The sequence below is a fragment of the Callorhinchus milii genome, unplaced genomic scaffold (genome assembly GCF_018977255.1).
Source record: "Callorhinchus milii isolate IMCB2004 unplaced genomic scaffold, IMCB_Cmil_1.0 Scaffold1, whole genome shotgun sequence".
In the NCBI taxonomy this organism is placed as follows: Eukaryota; Metazoa; Chordata; class Chondrichthyes; order Chimaeriformes; family Callorhinchidae; genus Callorhinchus; species Callorhinchus milii.
Window position 1 is genome coordinate 31,568,606 of NW_024704742.1, and position 15,183 is coordinate 31,583,788.

Genomic DNA, 15,183 nt, shown 5'->3' on the forward strand with positions numbered 1-15,183 from the left:
CGAGAGCGTTATTAAGTAAACCATGCTGACATGAATTACATCACCAATAAATCTAAATTAGTAATTGACCTTGATAAGCATTAATAAAATGCCAGGTGATTTGAGCAAACCGCTGAGTGTTTTCCACTCGGTAAGAAGATTTATCAAGCGATTAATCACCAGTCATTAACCAATCGAAAGCACTATTGCATATCTGTACAACAGTCAAAGTAATCCTTGTGAGTGGGACTGAATTAACTTGTAATGCGTGGTGTAGATCACCTTCAATAATCGCCCTCTTTTTTATGTTTGTAAGCAGGAGTTTAAGGCCAATCATGCACTCGGTTGTGTCAAATATGCAACGATTTCTAATTGGAAATCCTTAATAAGAAAACTGGAAGTCTGTAACCCTGAGCCACCAGAACAGCGCTCTGACAGAAACAACTGTCGGAACAGAGATCCTGCAGGTTAGCGTGACATGGGTAATGCACTTCTAGTTTCTAAAAGGAGACCCCACTTGGATTAACTCACTAACACCCTATCACTTACCAATATCTTGAAACTGTGTGACAGAGTTGGAATTTCTACCCATTCTTATTGAGCAGCGATTTCTTCAGAGGAAATAAATCACTGTCAAATGAACACCTACAATATGCTTTACCCTGTTTTCTATGAACTTTGCAACAATCGTAGTTATTGCATAGACTGCTCAGTCAGAGGAACTTGAAAAAAAATCACAACAAATACACTCATGTAGCCCAAGCAGCATTTTTTTATACAGATTTTTTTAATTTTATTTTTAAAATTACGGTGTGATTAGTGAAGAATACCTTCTGTTTTCAGTTTTCATTATCAGTAAAGTTGGGCATACAAAAGATCTTTGCACATTTTTCCCGGTGAAATATTTGCCGTATTGTTGCACGTTTTTGAAGATGGATCACAGCAGATATTTTCACTCCTGACCAGGAGTGTGAAACTATACTGATGGTCACTTGGAAAAGGTGTTTGCCTGTGGCACAACCAATTAACGTTCTAAGACGTACCTTCAGTGTGAGAACAAATCTAGGAAATATAACTTGTTCTGATTAATCTTAAGAGTTATCACACATGTGATAACTCAGGGCTCTGAAGCCATCTGCAATCAGGGGCTACGTATTGACAGTAAAAATATATTAAACATTTTTACAAAGATAAAATAGCGTTAATATGTGTCAATGTAGTAATACCTAGTCTGGACAATCTGCCCATTGTGCAATTGCAGCCTGATCACCGCTTCCCAGCTATGCACTCGGCTATGCTCATGTGATACTCATCAAGAGTTAGTACAATATTTTATTATTTTATTCATTTGTGGAATTATTGCTCAGGGTTTTAAAAAGGGGTACACTCAGCTTTTTTAAAACATAAGCGTGTTCAAGTTAACAATGGAATCTGATTTACGGTTTGGGTTATCATTTGCAAACCCACATACACACAGAGACAAATACAGATGCAAATTTGTAATCCTTCATCTTGGATGTTAATGACCAAAATAAAGGCACCTGGCTTTGTATGCACATGGTTAACCCAACCTTCAAATGTTCTACATGGGTTGCTAAACCAACCTGCAAATTAGAACCCAAGATCTCCATTTCAATAACCAAGACAACGCAGTTTTTTGCACTTATGTAAAACTCGTGTTCTTTGTGATTCATTGTAAAATTTAAACAATAAAATGGTTCTTACAGGGAGCCATTCACTCGACTGTGTGGAACTGCAAGTTAGCTATTTTATTCTGAAAACATCCAGTCAATTCACTTTACAGTATATCCTGTGATGCGCTTTGAGACGTCTCGAAGACGTGATAAGGCGCTTTATCAAATGCAAGGATTATTATTAAGGTACTCTACTCAGGGGGGTGGTTTGTGAAGGTAGTATCTAAAATGATTACAGTAGTAACTGCTGTCCTTAACACAGCAAACTCTGAACTCCTAAAGGTATTTCATGGGCCAAAACTGATAGTCAAAAAGAGCTGCAAGCCAATAACACAACTAAAGGGAATCGGGTGACAACACACACGCACTAAACACTACGACTGTATTCTGACTGAAACCTCCTCCCTATGTAATACATTTTATAATATATACAATTTTGCATCAGTTATTGTATATATTACAAGCCAATATGACACAAGCGATTACTTTTTCTTAGCTCAGTGATCATTAAAAAGATGTTGGATTTATTCAGGTCTATGTGTAGTGAAGGAGCTTGCTTCAATGTGCTTCAATGCTATTTTGCATCCCATTTTGGGGCTCAGGTTGAATTATGTTAAAACTGGGATGCAAACTCATTGATTGATTTTGAATGGAGCAAAATATATAATGGTGATGAGCTCTGAGGCAGAGCTCACCCTTTCAGTCCTGTGTAGAGGTTTTTAAATGTGCATACAACATCCAGTTAGTCATTCAAGAGATACACTTGCTGGATTGATGCGCTACATTTTACCAGCATACTCAGAATGTTTTCTACAAGTTCTTTTCTCCCCCCCCGACAATATTTTTTTGTAAAAGAGGAATTAAAGTGCAAGTAACAGCCAGACAACAGAATATCTGCTGAGATGAGTGTACCCCTTTAATACAAGTCAGCATCGCTCTGTCCAGAATCTACCTTTCAAACACTATTCCACGTGAGGTTTATTGGTTACGATGTCATGGCATCCTCTTGATCCCTGCTGCCTGTTGCAGTCAGCGCTGCTGTACAGTTTGTGCAGTCTCTTATCATTCTAGAGCTGAAGAGGGCACAGCATCTCAGGACCACCAGATCTTAGCATATAGAGCAAGTCTTGGACTGAGCTTTTTCCTCACCACCAGCGTCATTATCTGATAGAAAAGGATAGAAAGAGAAAAACAGATGAATCAGAGATTGCTTAGGTGTTCCATTTTTTTAATATAATAATCATTGCATTTGGTATAGCAATTTATCACGTCTTTGAATTGTCTCAAAATGCTTCACAAAATATATTGTCAAGTGAATTGACTATCTTTTGTGGGCGAAACGCTGCAGCCAATTTTTACATTAACATGGAAAGTTTTTTGCTAGTGAAAAAAAAAGAATATTCCTTGCATTTGATATAGAACCTTATCGTGTCACAACATCATGGAGCGATAGGGCATGGAGCAGGCCATTCAGCCTAACTGGTCCATGCCAGTGTTTGTACTCTACACAATCTCCCATCCCTTCTCATTAATTAAAAAGTGCCCCTCAAATTAGAAATAGGCAAAATTGAAATATCATCCTCCAAGTCAGCATTTAAAGGAACCAATTCACCTAGAACCCTTTCTGCTCAACGTAGTTTTAAGTAAAGAAAGGGGCATCTTATCGTTATCATCAAGGTGAGAGGATGAAATCTCATCACTGCAAATGGACAATTTTCTACCTTTTCTATCCAGCATCAGTATCAGATACGTCTGCCTGTTCAGGTGGATGTTAAAGCTCCCATAGCACTTTTCAAAAAGAGAAGGGAGTTTCTCTCTTCCAGTGTCCTGCCAAGAATCATCCCAGATAAAATTGGTCACTCACTCCATAGCTATTTTGGGGACATTGTCATGCGCAAACAGGCTGCCACATTTCACCTTGAAATACACAGTCAATCCACTTACAATATATCCTGTGAAATGCTTTGAGATGTCTTAATGACATTATAAGGCACTGTATCAAATACAAGAATTATTATTAATAAACTAAAGCTTTCTCTCTTCACTTCTCTTATACACACCTTTTCTGCTGAGTTTATACTGATGGCAAATGGTAGCAATCCATCCACAAATGTGCAGTTATCAACAGGGGCTTAGGCAGAATGCATCACAATGTAGCCCTGCTCTAGAAACCACCTTTCATTTTCCTCAGTAACCACATCCTCTCCCCTCTGTGAAACACCCCAATGCCAGTGCTTTCCGTCAGAGATCAACGTTAAATAAAAATAATAATATTCCTTGCATTTGGTATAGCATTTTTCACAATGGGAGGACGCCTCAATCTGTTTTGCAGGATTTATCATAAAATGTAGTGACTATGTACTTTGTAAGCAAACATGGCAGCCAGTGTACACACAGCAATGCCCCACAAACAGCATGAAGTAAATTTTATCTGGGCGATTGTCAGCCAGGAAAATATTTGGGGTTTGGACAATAAAGGGACAGAAAAGTAACAGAAGGACAAATACAGATTTGTAGCTGCAGATGATTGCTATTCTGGGTATAAAATTAAAAAAGTGCTTTCTGCAGAGAGGAAGGTGATTTAAATAGACAGTATATAGGAGTTTTGTTTAGGTGGGACTGGAAAGAAAAGGCTGTATTTTGCTCCTTGGATTTCTATATGAGAAAAATATGCTCTTTTGCAAACTTTTTATTGTAGGATTTGCTCATATAGTATTGCAACACACACCCTTTTCTTTATTTCCTACACCATTGACAGCTATTGACCACCTTTTTAGCTGATGGGAATTCACTACCACATTAAGTTCTTGCTTAAACCGGGGTTGAGTATCTGAAATCATAACCTCTGGAGAGGAGACGTTAATCCAACTAACATTGGCTGAAGGTCAAAGAAAATTCGTTAACACACCAACCAGTCTTCCCCCCCATCAAATTGCAAATTCTGAGAGGTTTAGATTTAGGTTCAATAACAACCAATATTCTAATATTGTAATATTCTGTTTAATAGCCATGAACAGATAACCATATTTCCCGGTCTTCAAATATCACATATTTGAGCTATGCTTTATTAACCAGCTTTCTTGGCTCCTGATGCTCCTGCTGCTTTCTGCTTGGCCTCCTCTGCAGTCTTTACTTTGGCCTCATATTCATCGGCAAGAGCCTTCCATTCCTTCTTGTTGTTGAGAATACCATCGAGCATCGGCTGGATAGAACTGTGAAAGCGTGAGAATTCCTGAAAATAAAGTTACATTTAGGTTCAATGCATTTAACGAGGGATTTGCTGTTACATTGGGGCCTTTTGTTTCTGAGACCTGGGTTCAAATCCACCCCCGACTGCTGGGCAAAATGCCCTCTATCTGTTGCCTATTGAACTATGTGATTGACTTTGTTCTTAAAAAGTTGTCAGGATCCGAGCACAAAAACGTGCTTAATTTCTTCTGGTATCGTCCTTCAAGTGGTAAATGGATTGTCGCAATCTGTACAAAGTTTGGACTAGGTGTGGGGAGGGTGGGGGGATGGCGGTGGGGGAAGGGGTGAACTGGAAATTCTTTCTAGAAAACTCCCATGACTAAATGGGTTGTTCAGTGGAGGATTTTACATATAGTTAGGTTATTTGGGTGGAAAAGTATGATCCCACTGTCCATTATGAAGATAAGAATGGAAAAGTGATAATTATCACATTGAGCAAAAATATGGTCCAAAATAGTCAAAAGTTATTACCAGCCACATGGTTTGGAGAGCATTCACTCTAAGATTAATTATTGACTGCTATTGACCACCTTGGTTACTACTAGTTGTGAGAGCCCATGTCTCATTTTTCCCTCCATAGTCTTCAAATTATGCTAATAACACTCAATCCAGATCTATAAATAAATTAGTTGAAAGAAAGTTCCGGACACTGATGAAAATTTTACAAAAACGCAACTAAAAAATCAGCACACTGCAGAATCCACTGAATAGTTAGTGACTTCATCACTACTAGTGAATCAATTATGACAACAGTGAGTGAGTGAGACACAATTAAAAACTGCAACATGAACAAGCTAAAACATTTGCTTTGATGCAACCTCTCCCCCCACCTATATAAACACACACAGACACACACATCATATGTGTTCAAAGACTTCAAGAGGGAACAGAGGGATTGGGTTCCAACACAAAGTGGTGGTTTAAAAGAGGAACAAACAATACAATATTTTGCAAAATTAGTCCTTGAAATCCCAGTGTATATGAAAAAGATGTACCTTGTACACAAATGTGCACACAAAGTCGATGAAACCACATTGAAGCTTAGGCAGTTCAGCGGATTTATTCCTGTCCATCATAGGCTAGAGGAGTTGAAATAATACAAGAGTTATTTTTCCAATCTGTGCAGTTCAAATACCAAAAATATGCCACTTTTCTAGCAGTTGCATTAAAATGCACTGTAAGATGACTACAAATAGAATGGAGTTACTGGTCTACTGAATTTCTATTTCTAAAGTGGTTGAATTGCAGTTTCGATACTCACAATAGGCTGCTGTTCCAATACAGTCCTTTCCAAGTCACCCTGTTCCCAGAATTCAGCCGCTACTAAGAGTGCCACCTGTAGCACAAATAGAAGGAATTAGTACATAACTCGCTCTACTTACAAAACACCAAATAATCACATTTACCTTCAGACTTCCCCGCACCCCATTTTTTTCTTTTTCAGTTTCCTCTTGTGAGAGCCTTGACTCTCGCTGGGTCACTGATCACGCTCACTGCCAGTCCTTACTCAAATGTCTATTTTGTGGGACGCTGCTGTGCACAATTGGCTGCCGCGTTTCACCCACAATATATATATAGTCAATTCACTTTACAGTATATTCTTTGAAGCGCTTTGAGATGTCTCGAAGACGTGATAAGGTGCTAAATCAAATGCAAAGATTAATATTACTATTTGTGTTAACTCTGAGAGATATTGCAGGGAAGGCTAATTCTATCCACACATGCACCTTCTAACATCGATCAAGTCGGAGTTGGAAATCTAACTGAATCTACTCCTCTCCCAGCCAAAGAGCACCGAGGTCAATTATAGTTCTCTGAGTGAAGAGTACAGACCATGGGTTAAAGGTGAGTCCTGTGGCTCAGCATATTCAGGTGGATATTAAAGATACCATGGAACGACAGTATTCAAAAAGAGTAAGGGAGTTTCTACTGGTGTCCTGGCCAACAAGCCCCAAATAAAATTAGTCATTTACTTAATGACTGTTTGGGGGACTTTGCTGCGCATAAATTGTCTGCCAAGTTCACCTGCAAGTGTGCAGTCACTTCACTTTACAGTAAATACTGTGAAGTGCTTTGAGACGTTTTAATGAATTGATAAGGTGTCATATCAAGTGCAAAGATTATTTTTATTATTTCACTCCATGACACTGCATGTCATTTCCTGTCATTTATCCATTCAGTGCCTTGGGACGTCCTCCCGATGTGAAAGGTGCTATACAAATGTAATTTGTTGTTACTTGTTATTAAACATCTGCTCCCAACAATGGTAGATAGATGCTGACAGAAACAAATACACACTGGGTTACATGGGTCATAACTCAAGGAGTGTTGATCATGAGGAGTGTTGCTCACAAACCACATAACCATCATTCTTCTATCCTTTCATCCCCTCATCCGTGTCATGACCAACTCTGCTTTCCCTCACTTCCGCAACATCGCCCGGCTCTGCCACTGTCTCACAACACAGGCCGCTGAAACCCTCATACACGCATTCATCACATGCATCCAGACTACGCAACTTGTGACTTGAAAGTCACAAACGATATCCTCTCTGCTGTGACCAGGGCTCCCTCTGTCTCCTCATCCTCCTGGACCTCTCTGCCGCGTTCGACACAGTTGATCACGCCATCCTCCTCCACCTCCTATCCTCCATCATCCACCTCAGTGGCGCCGCACTCGCCTGGTTCTCCAAACTTTGGAATTCCCTCCCTCAACCCCTTCACCGCGCCCCCTCCTTCCCCATCTTCAGGTTGCGTCTGAAGACCTTCCTCTTCAACTGCGCCTACGATCACACAGAGGATACTGTTCAAGATTCTGGTCCTCACCTTCAAAGCGCTCCATGGCCTTGGTCCACCCCACCTCTGCAACCTCCTAACCCCCTACCAACCTGCCTGCTCCATCCACTCAGCAGGCTCTGGCCTGCTTCATGTCCCCCGTCTCGCCCGCCCTACCATTGGTGGTCGGGCCATCAGCCACTCTGCCTCCATCCTCTGGAACTCTATCCCACAGTCCCTCCACCTCGCTCCCTCCCGTGACTCCTTCTAGACCCATCTCAAGACCCTCCTCTTCGACCATGTCTTCAATCCCCCTTCTACGCCCTGCCCTCCACCCTCCGCGATCCCGACCCTTAGCTCAGCTGCGAAACATTTATTGTCCAGCACATTGTGGTGACCTCCTAATGTGAAAGGCGCTATACAAATATATTTTGTTGTTGTTGTTCTACATTGTATGCTGGGCTACATGCTAGAACTAGAAATTGAATATGAACTTGGCATTTTTATTGCACCTTATAGCGTCAAATATTTCAAAATGCTCCACAAGCAATTGCTTAAAGTGTAGTGACTATTTTATGTCAGAAAACATGGCAGTGATTTGTACCAGGAAGGTCCCCAAAACGGTCATGAGGTGAATATCAATTTGACTAAAGGATTATTAGCCAGGACATTGGGTCCCTTCTTGGATTGAATAGTGGACCATGAGATCTTTAACATCCACCTGAAGGGCGGGCGGGATTCAGGTTTCATGGCATTGATGCTTTGCTCACCCCATTGATTCGCTAGAAGACAGCCTGGTCTATCAGCTCAAATTCTGATGCGGGCACAAGAGTTAGTTAGAGACTGAAAAAGGATCACAACATTAATTGCCAACTCACGAGGCAGGGGACAAGTAGAAGACACTCTCCTCCCCCCATCCCCGCGCCCCCCTCCCACATGATGTCTTCTGAGTGCGAAGATAACAAAATCACAGGCTAAGCAACCACATCCTCTGACAGTGCCATCATTGCAAATGGTATCACTGAACAAACAGTGTGTGTGATATGAGAGTACGGATGGTATCTCACCTTACTCTGAACCTCCCAGGGTTTAGTGATGGCAGACAAATCACACGCCGTCATCATCATGGCCCTATACAACAAGAGACATTACAGTCAGCTTCTGGAATGCACTGCCTGATAGGGTGTTGGAAGCAGATTTAATGACACATTTCAAAAGGGAATTGGATATATACTTGAATAGAAAAAAATTGCAGGGTTATGGAGAAAGAGTGGGGGAGTGGGACTAATTGGATAGCTCTTTCAAAGAGCTGGCACAGACATGATGAACAGAATGGCCTCTTTCTGTGCTGTACTATTCTATGATCTCAAAGGCTTTCACACTAGCCCAGTATTCTCAATCTACCACCTTCCCTCACTTACTCTCGGTGAAGTCCTCCTGAGATAACTTTAAAAATCACTCACATGAGAATTTCTTTCCTGGTTGTCTCCAGCGACAGGAAATCCACCCATTTTGCTTCATCTTCATAAGTTTCGGAGAGGTCAACAATCTTTTGAAACATTGTCCTCTTTCTGTAATATAAGGAAAGGACTCTTAAGGGCCAGTGAGAAACATTCTGCAAAGCAGATATTTGGGAGGATAAAGTGGCGTTCTGGCTGTGACCAATGTACACATAACAATAACGATTTGCATTTACACACCAAAGGTGAAGTGGGAACTTGAGTACGGTGGGAAATATGGGGTTTGTGATTAGGAGAGAGGCGCAGTTCAAAAGTTTTTTTTTACACGTAAACTTCAGTAAAGCTTTCAGAGTTAAAGCTTGCAGGATTTCATAACGCGATCCTTGTGTTAACATAAAGAACACAATATGAAACACCACAAAGTTACCCCATAGTTTCAAGCGGAGCCTCACCCATTCAATGCTCTGCAATAAAGGTGCTTCAAGTGAATCATGGACAGCAAAGTGCAAATAAACCTACAATTATTTTTAAAAAGTAAACCCAAATGCCAGTATCAGAAACTTAACAACAACAAACTTGCATTTATAAAGTGTCCCGAAGCGCTTGACAGTGGCGGAGTCTGACACCAAGCCAGGGGGAGAGGGAGGGGGGAGGCAACCGTAAGCACAATCAAAACGCAAGGTCTTTAGGCGGGATTTGAAAGTGGGGAGTGAGGGGCAAGGTGGAGGGATTGAGGGACACAGTTCCAGAATTTTGGGGTGTTAGTGACTGAAAGCACAGTCACCGATGGTGGAGTGGAGGGGACAAACAGCAGGCTGGAGCCAGCCCAGCGGAGGCAGTGGGTGGTGGAGTGGGGGGTAAGCAGATCGGATAGGTAGGGAGGTGCGAGGGCATCAAAGGATTTGAAATGAGGGGAACAAGGGTTTGGGTTTTGCCTACATCACAGCCTGTCTGACTTGGTTTTTTGACAAAACAGCCCCTCCTATCATTGCAAATACAGTACTGTCTGCACATGTACTGTAGTCAACATACTGACCCACTAGAGGGAGATCCTCTGCTTTTTGCAAACCAACCACTGCTCCTACAATACAGCAGTTAACACAAATTGAATCACCAAGTGATTCCACAGAAAATAGCAATGAGTAGAAATACTATGGGTTTTTAAAGCCTGTTTCTCTGAAATATTGTTGTACTGTTATTCAGTACTGTTGATCCCCCCCAACCCGGTGTCCTGACCAACAATCCTAGAGTGTTTGTGGGACATTACTGTGTCCAAATTGTTTGTTGCATTTAATAATAATAATCCATGCAATTGATGTAGTGCCTTATCATGTCGTTGAGACATGTCCAAGTGTTTCACAGAATATATTGTAAAGTGAATTGACGGTGTATTTTGTGGGTGAAACGCCTGTTTACCTAGCAGTAAGTAGGAACCAGGTTGTTAGTCCATTGGTGGATCGCTTTGTGGGGGTAATAATCCCTCCAAAAATAATAATAATAATTTGGCCACACAACATGACTGTTTGTGGGACATTGCCATGCACAATTTGCTGACGTGTTGCCCTTCAAACACAGTCTCCACACTTCCCATTAAATTCTGTGAAGCGCTTTGAGACATGTTGATGACCCAATTAGGGTGTATATCAAATGCAAATAATATTATTATAAATAGGGAATCAAAACCGATCAAACAAGGAAGCTGCTGTTTCAATGCAGCTCTTATGCGAGCTTGGTTCTTCAAGGACAAAATCTTCACAACTGAGATTTGTGTTTCAGAAAAGACACAACTTAGCACGACTTTTTTTTCTTACTCTTCACCACATGAACTCCAGTGGTTAAAAATCCATCCTATTGGCATTGAATTACTTTAAGTCATTGTCCCTTACTTAAAGTAGAGGGCCAAGTCTGTAGCAATGATTGCAATATCCATCAAGTGAATGCAATTTTCATACTGCCTCCTGTTCAAATTCTGGTAGATGTTCAAATCCTGCAAGGAAACAAACAAAATGCAGTTAAAATGGATAAAAACTAATATCATGAAGACAATCCAACATTTTAAATGACTGACAGTAAGTCTTTTTCTGCATCTCACAACTCCAGAATAAAGTATAAAATTAAAATCCATCACAGGGGGCTTTGGGTGAAAAGGTCCTTTTAACTCATCATTGTGAATTTTGCAGCTCTGCAGCCTTTTAAACTACAAATCCTGCCTATGCCCTGCTCCTGTACGAGAGGCACCAGCAGCAAAGTGAGTCTCTAGTGAGATTGAGGGCAGCTAGTGGAAAAGTGGAGCCACACTGACTAAAAAGCCACACAGATAGGGAGGAGAAATAATGGTCACCATCTGTCCACATACGGGGGGAAAAGGCAAGGGAGTGGACTAAACAGAGAGTTCTGTTGAGAGCTGCAATGGGCACAAAGAGACAAAAAATGGCCCTCCCTCCCTTTCTGCACTAAAAAATTCCATTATTCTCTCAGTTGAAGAACAGCCACAATTAGTTCTTAAGAGCAACAGGGGCAGGAAAATTCAAGACAAGTGGGAAATAAAGGGCAAGAGAACACATAAACTTTCTGCTTTAAGCTGTCGGAAGCCACATTTGATCAGAATATTCAATACTATGATTCATTTATTATCCTCAACTTCGTGAGGACCAAATTGTTTTAATATAACATTAATCACTAATTCAACCTCAGCTATTTTGCAGAATTTCTACAATTTACTCAGCTTTGCTTTTTTCTCTTTAATAATAATAACAATTTTTGCATGGGATATAGCATTTTCGGGGACAGATCTATCCTCCAGATGAGACGGTAAACTGAGGTCCTTTCTGCCTGTTCATTTGGATGTTGAAGATCCCATGGGACTATTCGAAAAAAGAAGGATGTTTCTCCCAGTGACCCTAACCCTAACCAACAATCCCCCAAATAAAAATTGGTCATTCACTCCATGGCTGTGTATGCGACATTGTTGTGCACAATTGGCTACCGCATTTTACCCACAAAATACACAGTTCTTAAAAGACTTCTCAATGACGTGATAAGATGCTATATCAAATGCAAGAATTATTCTTACTTATTATTATCATAGCGCTTCATGGGATTACTGTTTTGTCAAGGGCAGTGTCTGTGTATTTTGTAGGCGAAAATTCCCCCTTTGCTGTGGGCCTCTCTTTTTTTTTAAACTCTGTTTTTATTTGAATTCCAGTTCCATGTGTTTGCATTTATGGTCTGAAATGCTGTACACTGTCCAGCACCTTGGGAAGTCCTCCCAATGTGAAAGGCGCTATATAAATATAATTTTGTTGTTGTTGTTTATGAGTCCACTGTGATGTTGGCAAAGACAGCTCCACTGTGCTGGGGTTAATTGGAGCATTCCTCACCCTAGAATTTATAGCCTTACCTCATCTTCAAGCAAGGTCTTGCTGAACTCCAAGTGGTGACGTTCCAGAATCGAGGATCCATGAAGTTTTGCCAGTGGGTGCTGGGATCTGGTTATCAGGGGGGAAAATGAAGAGAATAGTTTCCAAAGAAATCAGAAAAACTGATGCAAAGTAAAACCTCCTGCCGCTAAATATGGTAACTATGCCGTGTCTGCTTATAATACTGTAGGACCTTTGCCATTAGTATCCTCCATTGGAAGAATTCCTTAAAAAGCAATCCTTATCATTCCTTCTGATGACTGGAAACACATTTCAGGGGAATTCCACTCCGATCTGATTGGTTTCTGAAACAGAGTTCCCACGAGTCGATAAGAGTTTTAATGTGAATCCTTATGAAGGAATCCAATTAAAGAATAATGCAAATGAGACCCCAATGTAAAAATGCTTCACCTACAGCAAAAGGAATGTATCACTTAGAATCATAAAGAAAGCAGGGAAACATTGCAATGAACAAAAAGTGTCAGTTGTATATGTATTTGGCTCTATGGACTTCTAACTCTATACCCTCCTTTCACTTCATAGATCTCTAACCGGATTTACTATACAAAGCATCACTATGTATTTGTTCGTTTAGATGCATGGATACATTCCGTAAAAGATGACATTTGGCAATATAGAAATGTAGTAGAAGGAAATAGCTATGGGAGCCAAGTTGTTTAACAACAACAACAACAACAACAACAAGGTGCATTCATACAGCATCTCACACAGCTGAAAGTGGGAGACAGAGCAGGGTGGGAGATGGGAGAAAGATGACTGAAGGCACAATCAAAGAGAAAGGTGGGTTTGGAAAGTGGCGCATTTCCTGACCACAAACTCATTGCTGACCGCTGGGATTTAATTTGTGAAAATTGTGTTTGCTTAACTCTTTCTAATTCTTAGATTTAATCTGCTGCCTCCATTCTGTAACAATGTGGAGTCCTGTAGCTCAGTGGTTAGAACACTTGCCTCACAAGCGAGAGACCTGGGTTGGATTCCCGGCAGGGCGAATTGTTGGCAAGTTTCCTTACTCCACATGCCTCTGTTTACCTAGCAGTAAGTTGTTAGTCAATTGGCGGATTGTTTTTCTGGGGTAATAATTCCTTCAAAAATAAATAAATAAATTGGTCACTGCAATCCACAACTGTTTGTGGGACACTGCTGTACGCAATTGGCTACTGCCTTTTGCCCACAAAATACAGTCAATTCACTTTACAGTATATTCTGTGAAGCGCTTTGAGACGTCTCGAAGAAGTGATAAGGCACTATATGAAGTGCAAGGATTATTAATAACAACCACTAGTGACACCTTCCTTCATTCTTGGAAAGACTAACAGCATGTTGGTGAGGAGCAGGTGAAGAATTGGACAAGAGCAGAGTTGGATGCACAAGGTGGAGAGATACTGCAACCAGCAGGACATAAAGAGGGTGATGAGGTTTTAAGCCAAACAGTTATCTCGGGGATTCTTTAATTAACATCTTCTTAAGGAAGACTCTAATACAGCAATATCTTCTTACTCTATACAGTCAAACCTCACTCTAATGAACCCTGCTTATTACAAACCCCCGGTTTTAACGATCCCAATAACAAGACACAATTTTTTCACCTCTTAAGCGAAACCCTACAATAGTGAATACCCTGATAGTGAATAATAGTGAATAATCATCTTTGCCTTTCCCGAGGGGGTTCGTTATAGTGAGATTCTTCTGTATAGTTCCTTTATTTACCAATCCTAGTTGATTTAATGGATGCTTTTTAGGAAGAACTTACTTCAATTGATATAAATTGTTAGTTCCTCTGTGATCGAGATCATGACAAAATGCTGCGGTTAACATGGCGAGTGCTTCCAAGTCTGTGTAGTAGCGTTTCAGTTTACCAGTCTGTAAAGACAAAACAACCTATGAGCCATCTGGGTCCAATCTCTCAGAGGCTACATTATAATGAAATGTGACATTGACTGACTTCAAATCATCAGGGATTTCTGACCCCATTTCTTTCACAAAGCCTTGTCAGCAACTCTTCCTGCACACATATACCACACGCAGTACATCAGCAGTAACCTGATGATCCATACGTTGGCCATTTTTCAGCATGAGAAGCAGCACCAGAAGCTGATTGTACCATACTCCTGGTATATGAGTCCAAAGTAAACCCATCATAGAATCATAGAGTTATACAACACAGAAGGAGGCCATTTGGCTCATTGTGTCTGTGCCAGCTCTTTGTAAAGAGCTATCCAAATCAATCCCATTCCTCCATGCTCTAGTCTAAGTGAATTCCCACTCAACCACATTCTAATGGGACCACCTTGTATCTTGTATGTATTTTATGATAAATGTATTAACAAGAGTAATGGATACCTGCTAATGCATTAAAGAGATGTACCTGGGTTTGTTTGTGTTGCACTTCAGGTCACTGCTGATGACAGACCAGCCAACCTGGCTTACTTAGAGAAGCAATCCAGGCTTACCATTGGAAAAAGGGATTCTCAGCTCCTCTTAACCTACAAGCCAAAGTCTTAATTGGTAGAGTGGTTCCACTGTACAAGTAGTGGGAAGCTTGCCAAAAAGTGGTCTCAATGGCAAGCAGTGTGCTTTTAATTTTTTA

At 40.7% G+C, this 15,183-nt stretch overlaps 1 protein-coding gene across 1 annotated transcript in view; it reads right to left on the bottom strand.

Moving 5' to 3' along the window:
- Positions 1 to 4,709: 4,709 nt before the first annotated feature.
- Positions 4,710 to 15,183, bottom strand: part of LOC103187952 (phosphodiesterase 6B, cGMP-specific, rod, beta) — a 28,562-nt gene continuing 18,088 nt past the window's right edge. The window contains exons 14-21 of the mRNA XM_007907704.2: positions 14,347 to 14,456; positions 12,557 to 12,644; positions 11,043 to 11,143; positions 9,160 to 9,267; positions 8,764 to 8,827; positions 6,184 to 6,258; positions 5,918 to 6,001; positions 4,710 to 4,905 (exon numbers count right to left, since the gene is read on the bottom strand). Of these exons, the coding sequence (XP_007905895.2) occupies positions 4,741 to 4,905; positions 5,918 to 6,001; positions 6,184 to 6,258; positions 8,764 to 8,827; positions 9,160 to 9,267; positions 11,043 to 11,143; positions 12,557 to 12,644; positions 14,347 to 14,456 (795 nt within the window). The 3' untranslated portion in view covers positions 4,710 to 4,740. The remainder of the gene's footprint in view (positions 4,906 to 5,917; positions 6,002 to 6,183; positions 6,259 to 8,763; positions 8,828 to 9,159; positions 9,268 to 11,042; positions 11,144 to 12,556; positions 12,645 to 14,346; positions 14,457 to 15,183) is intronic.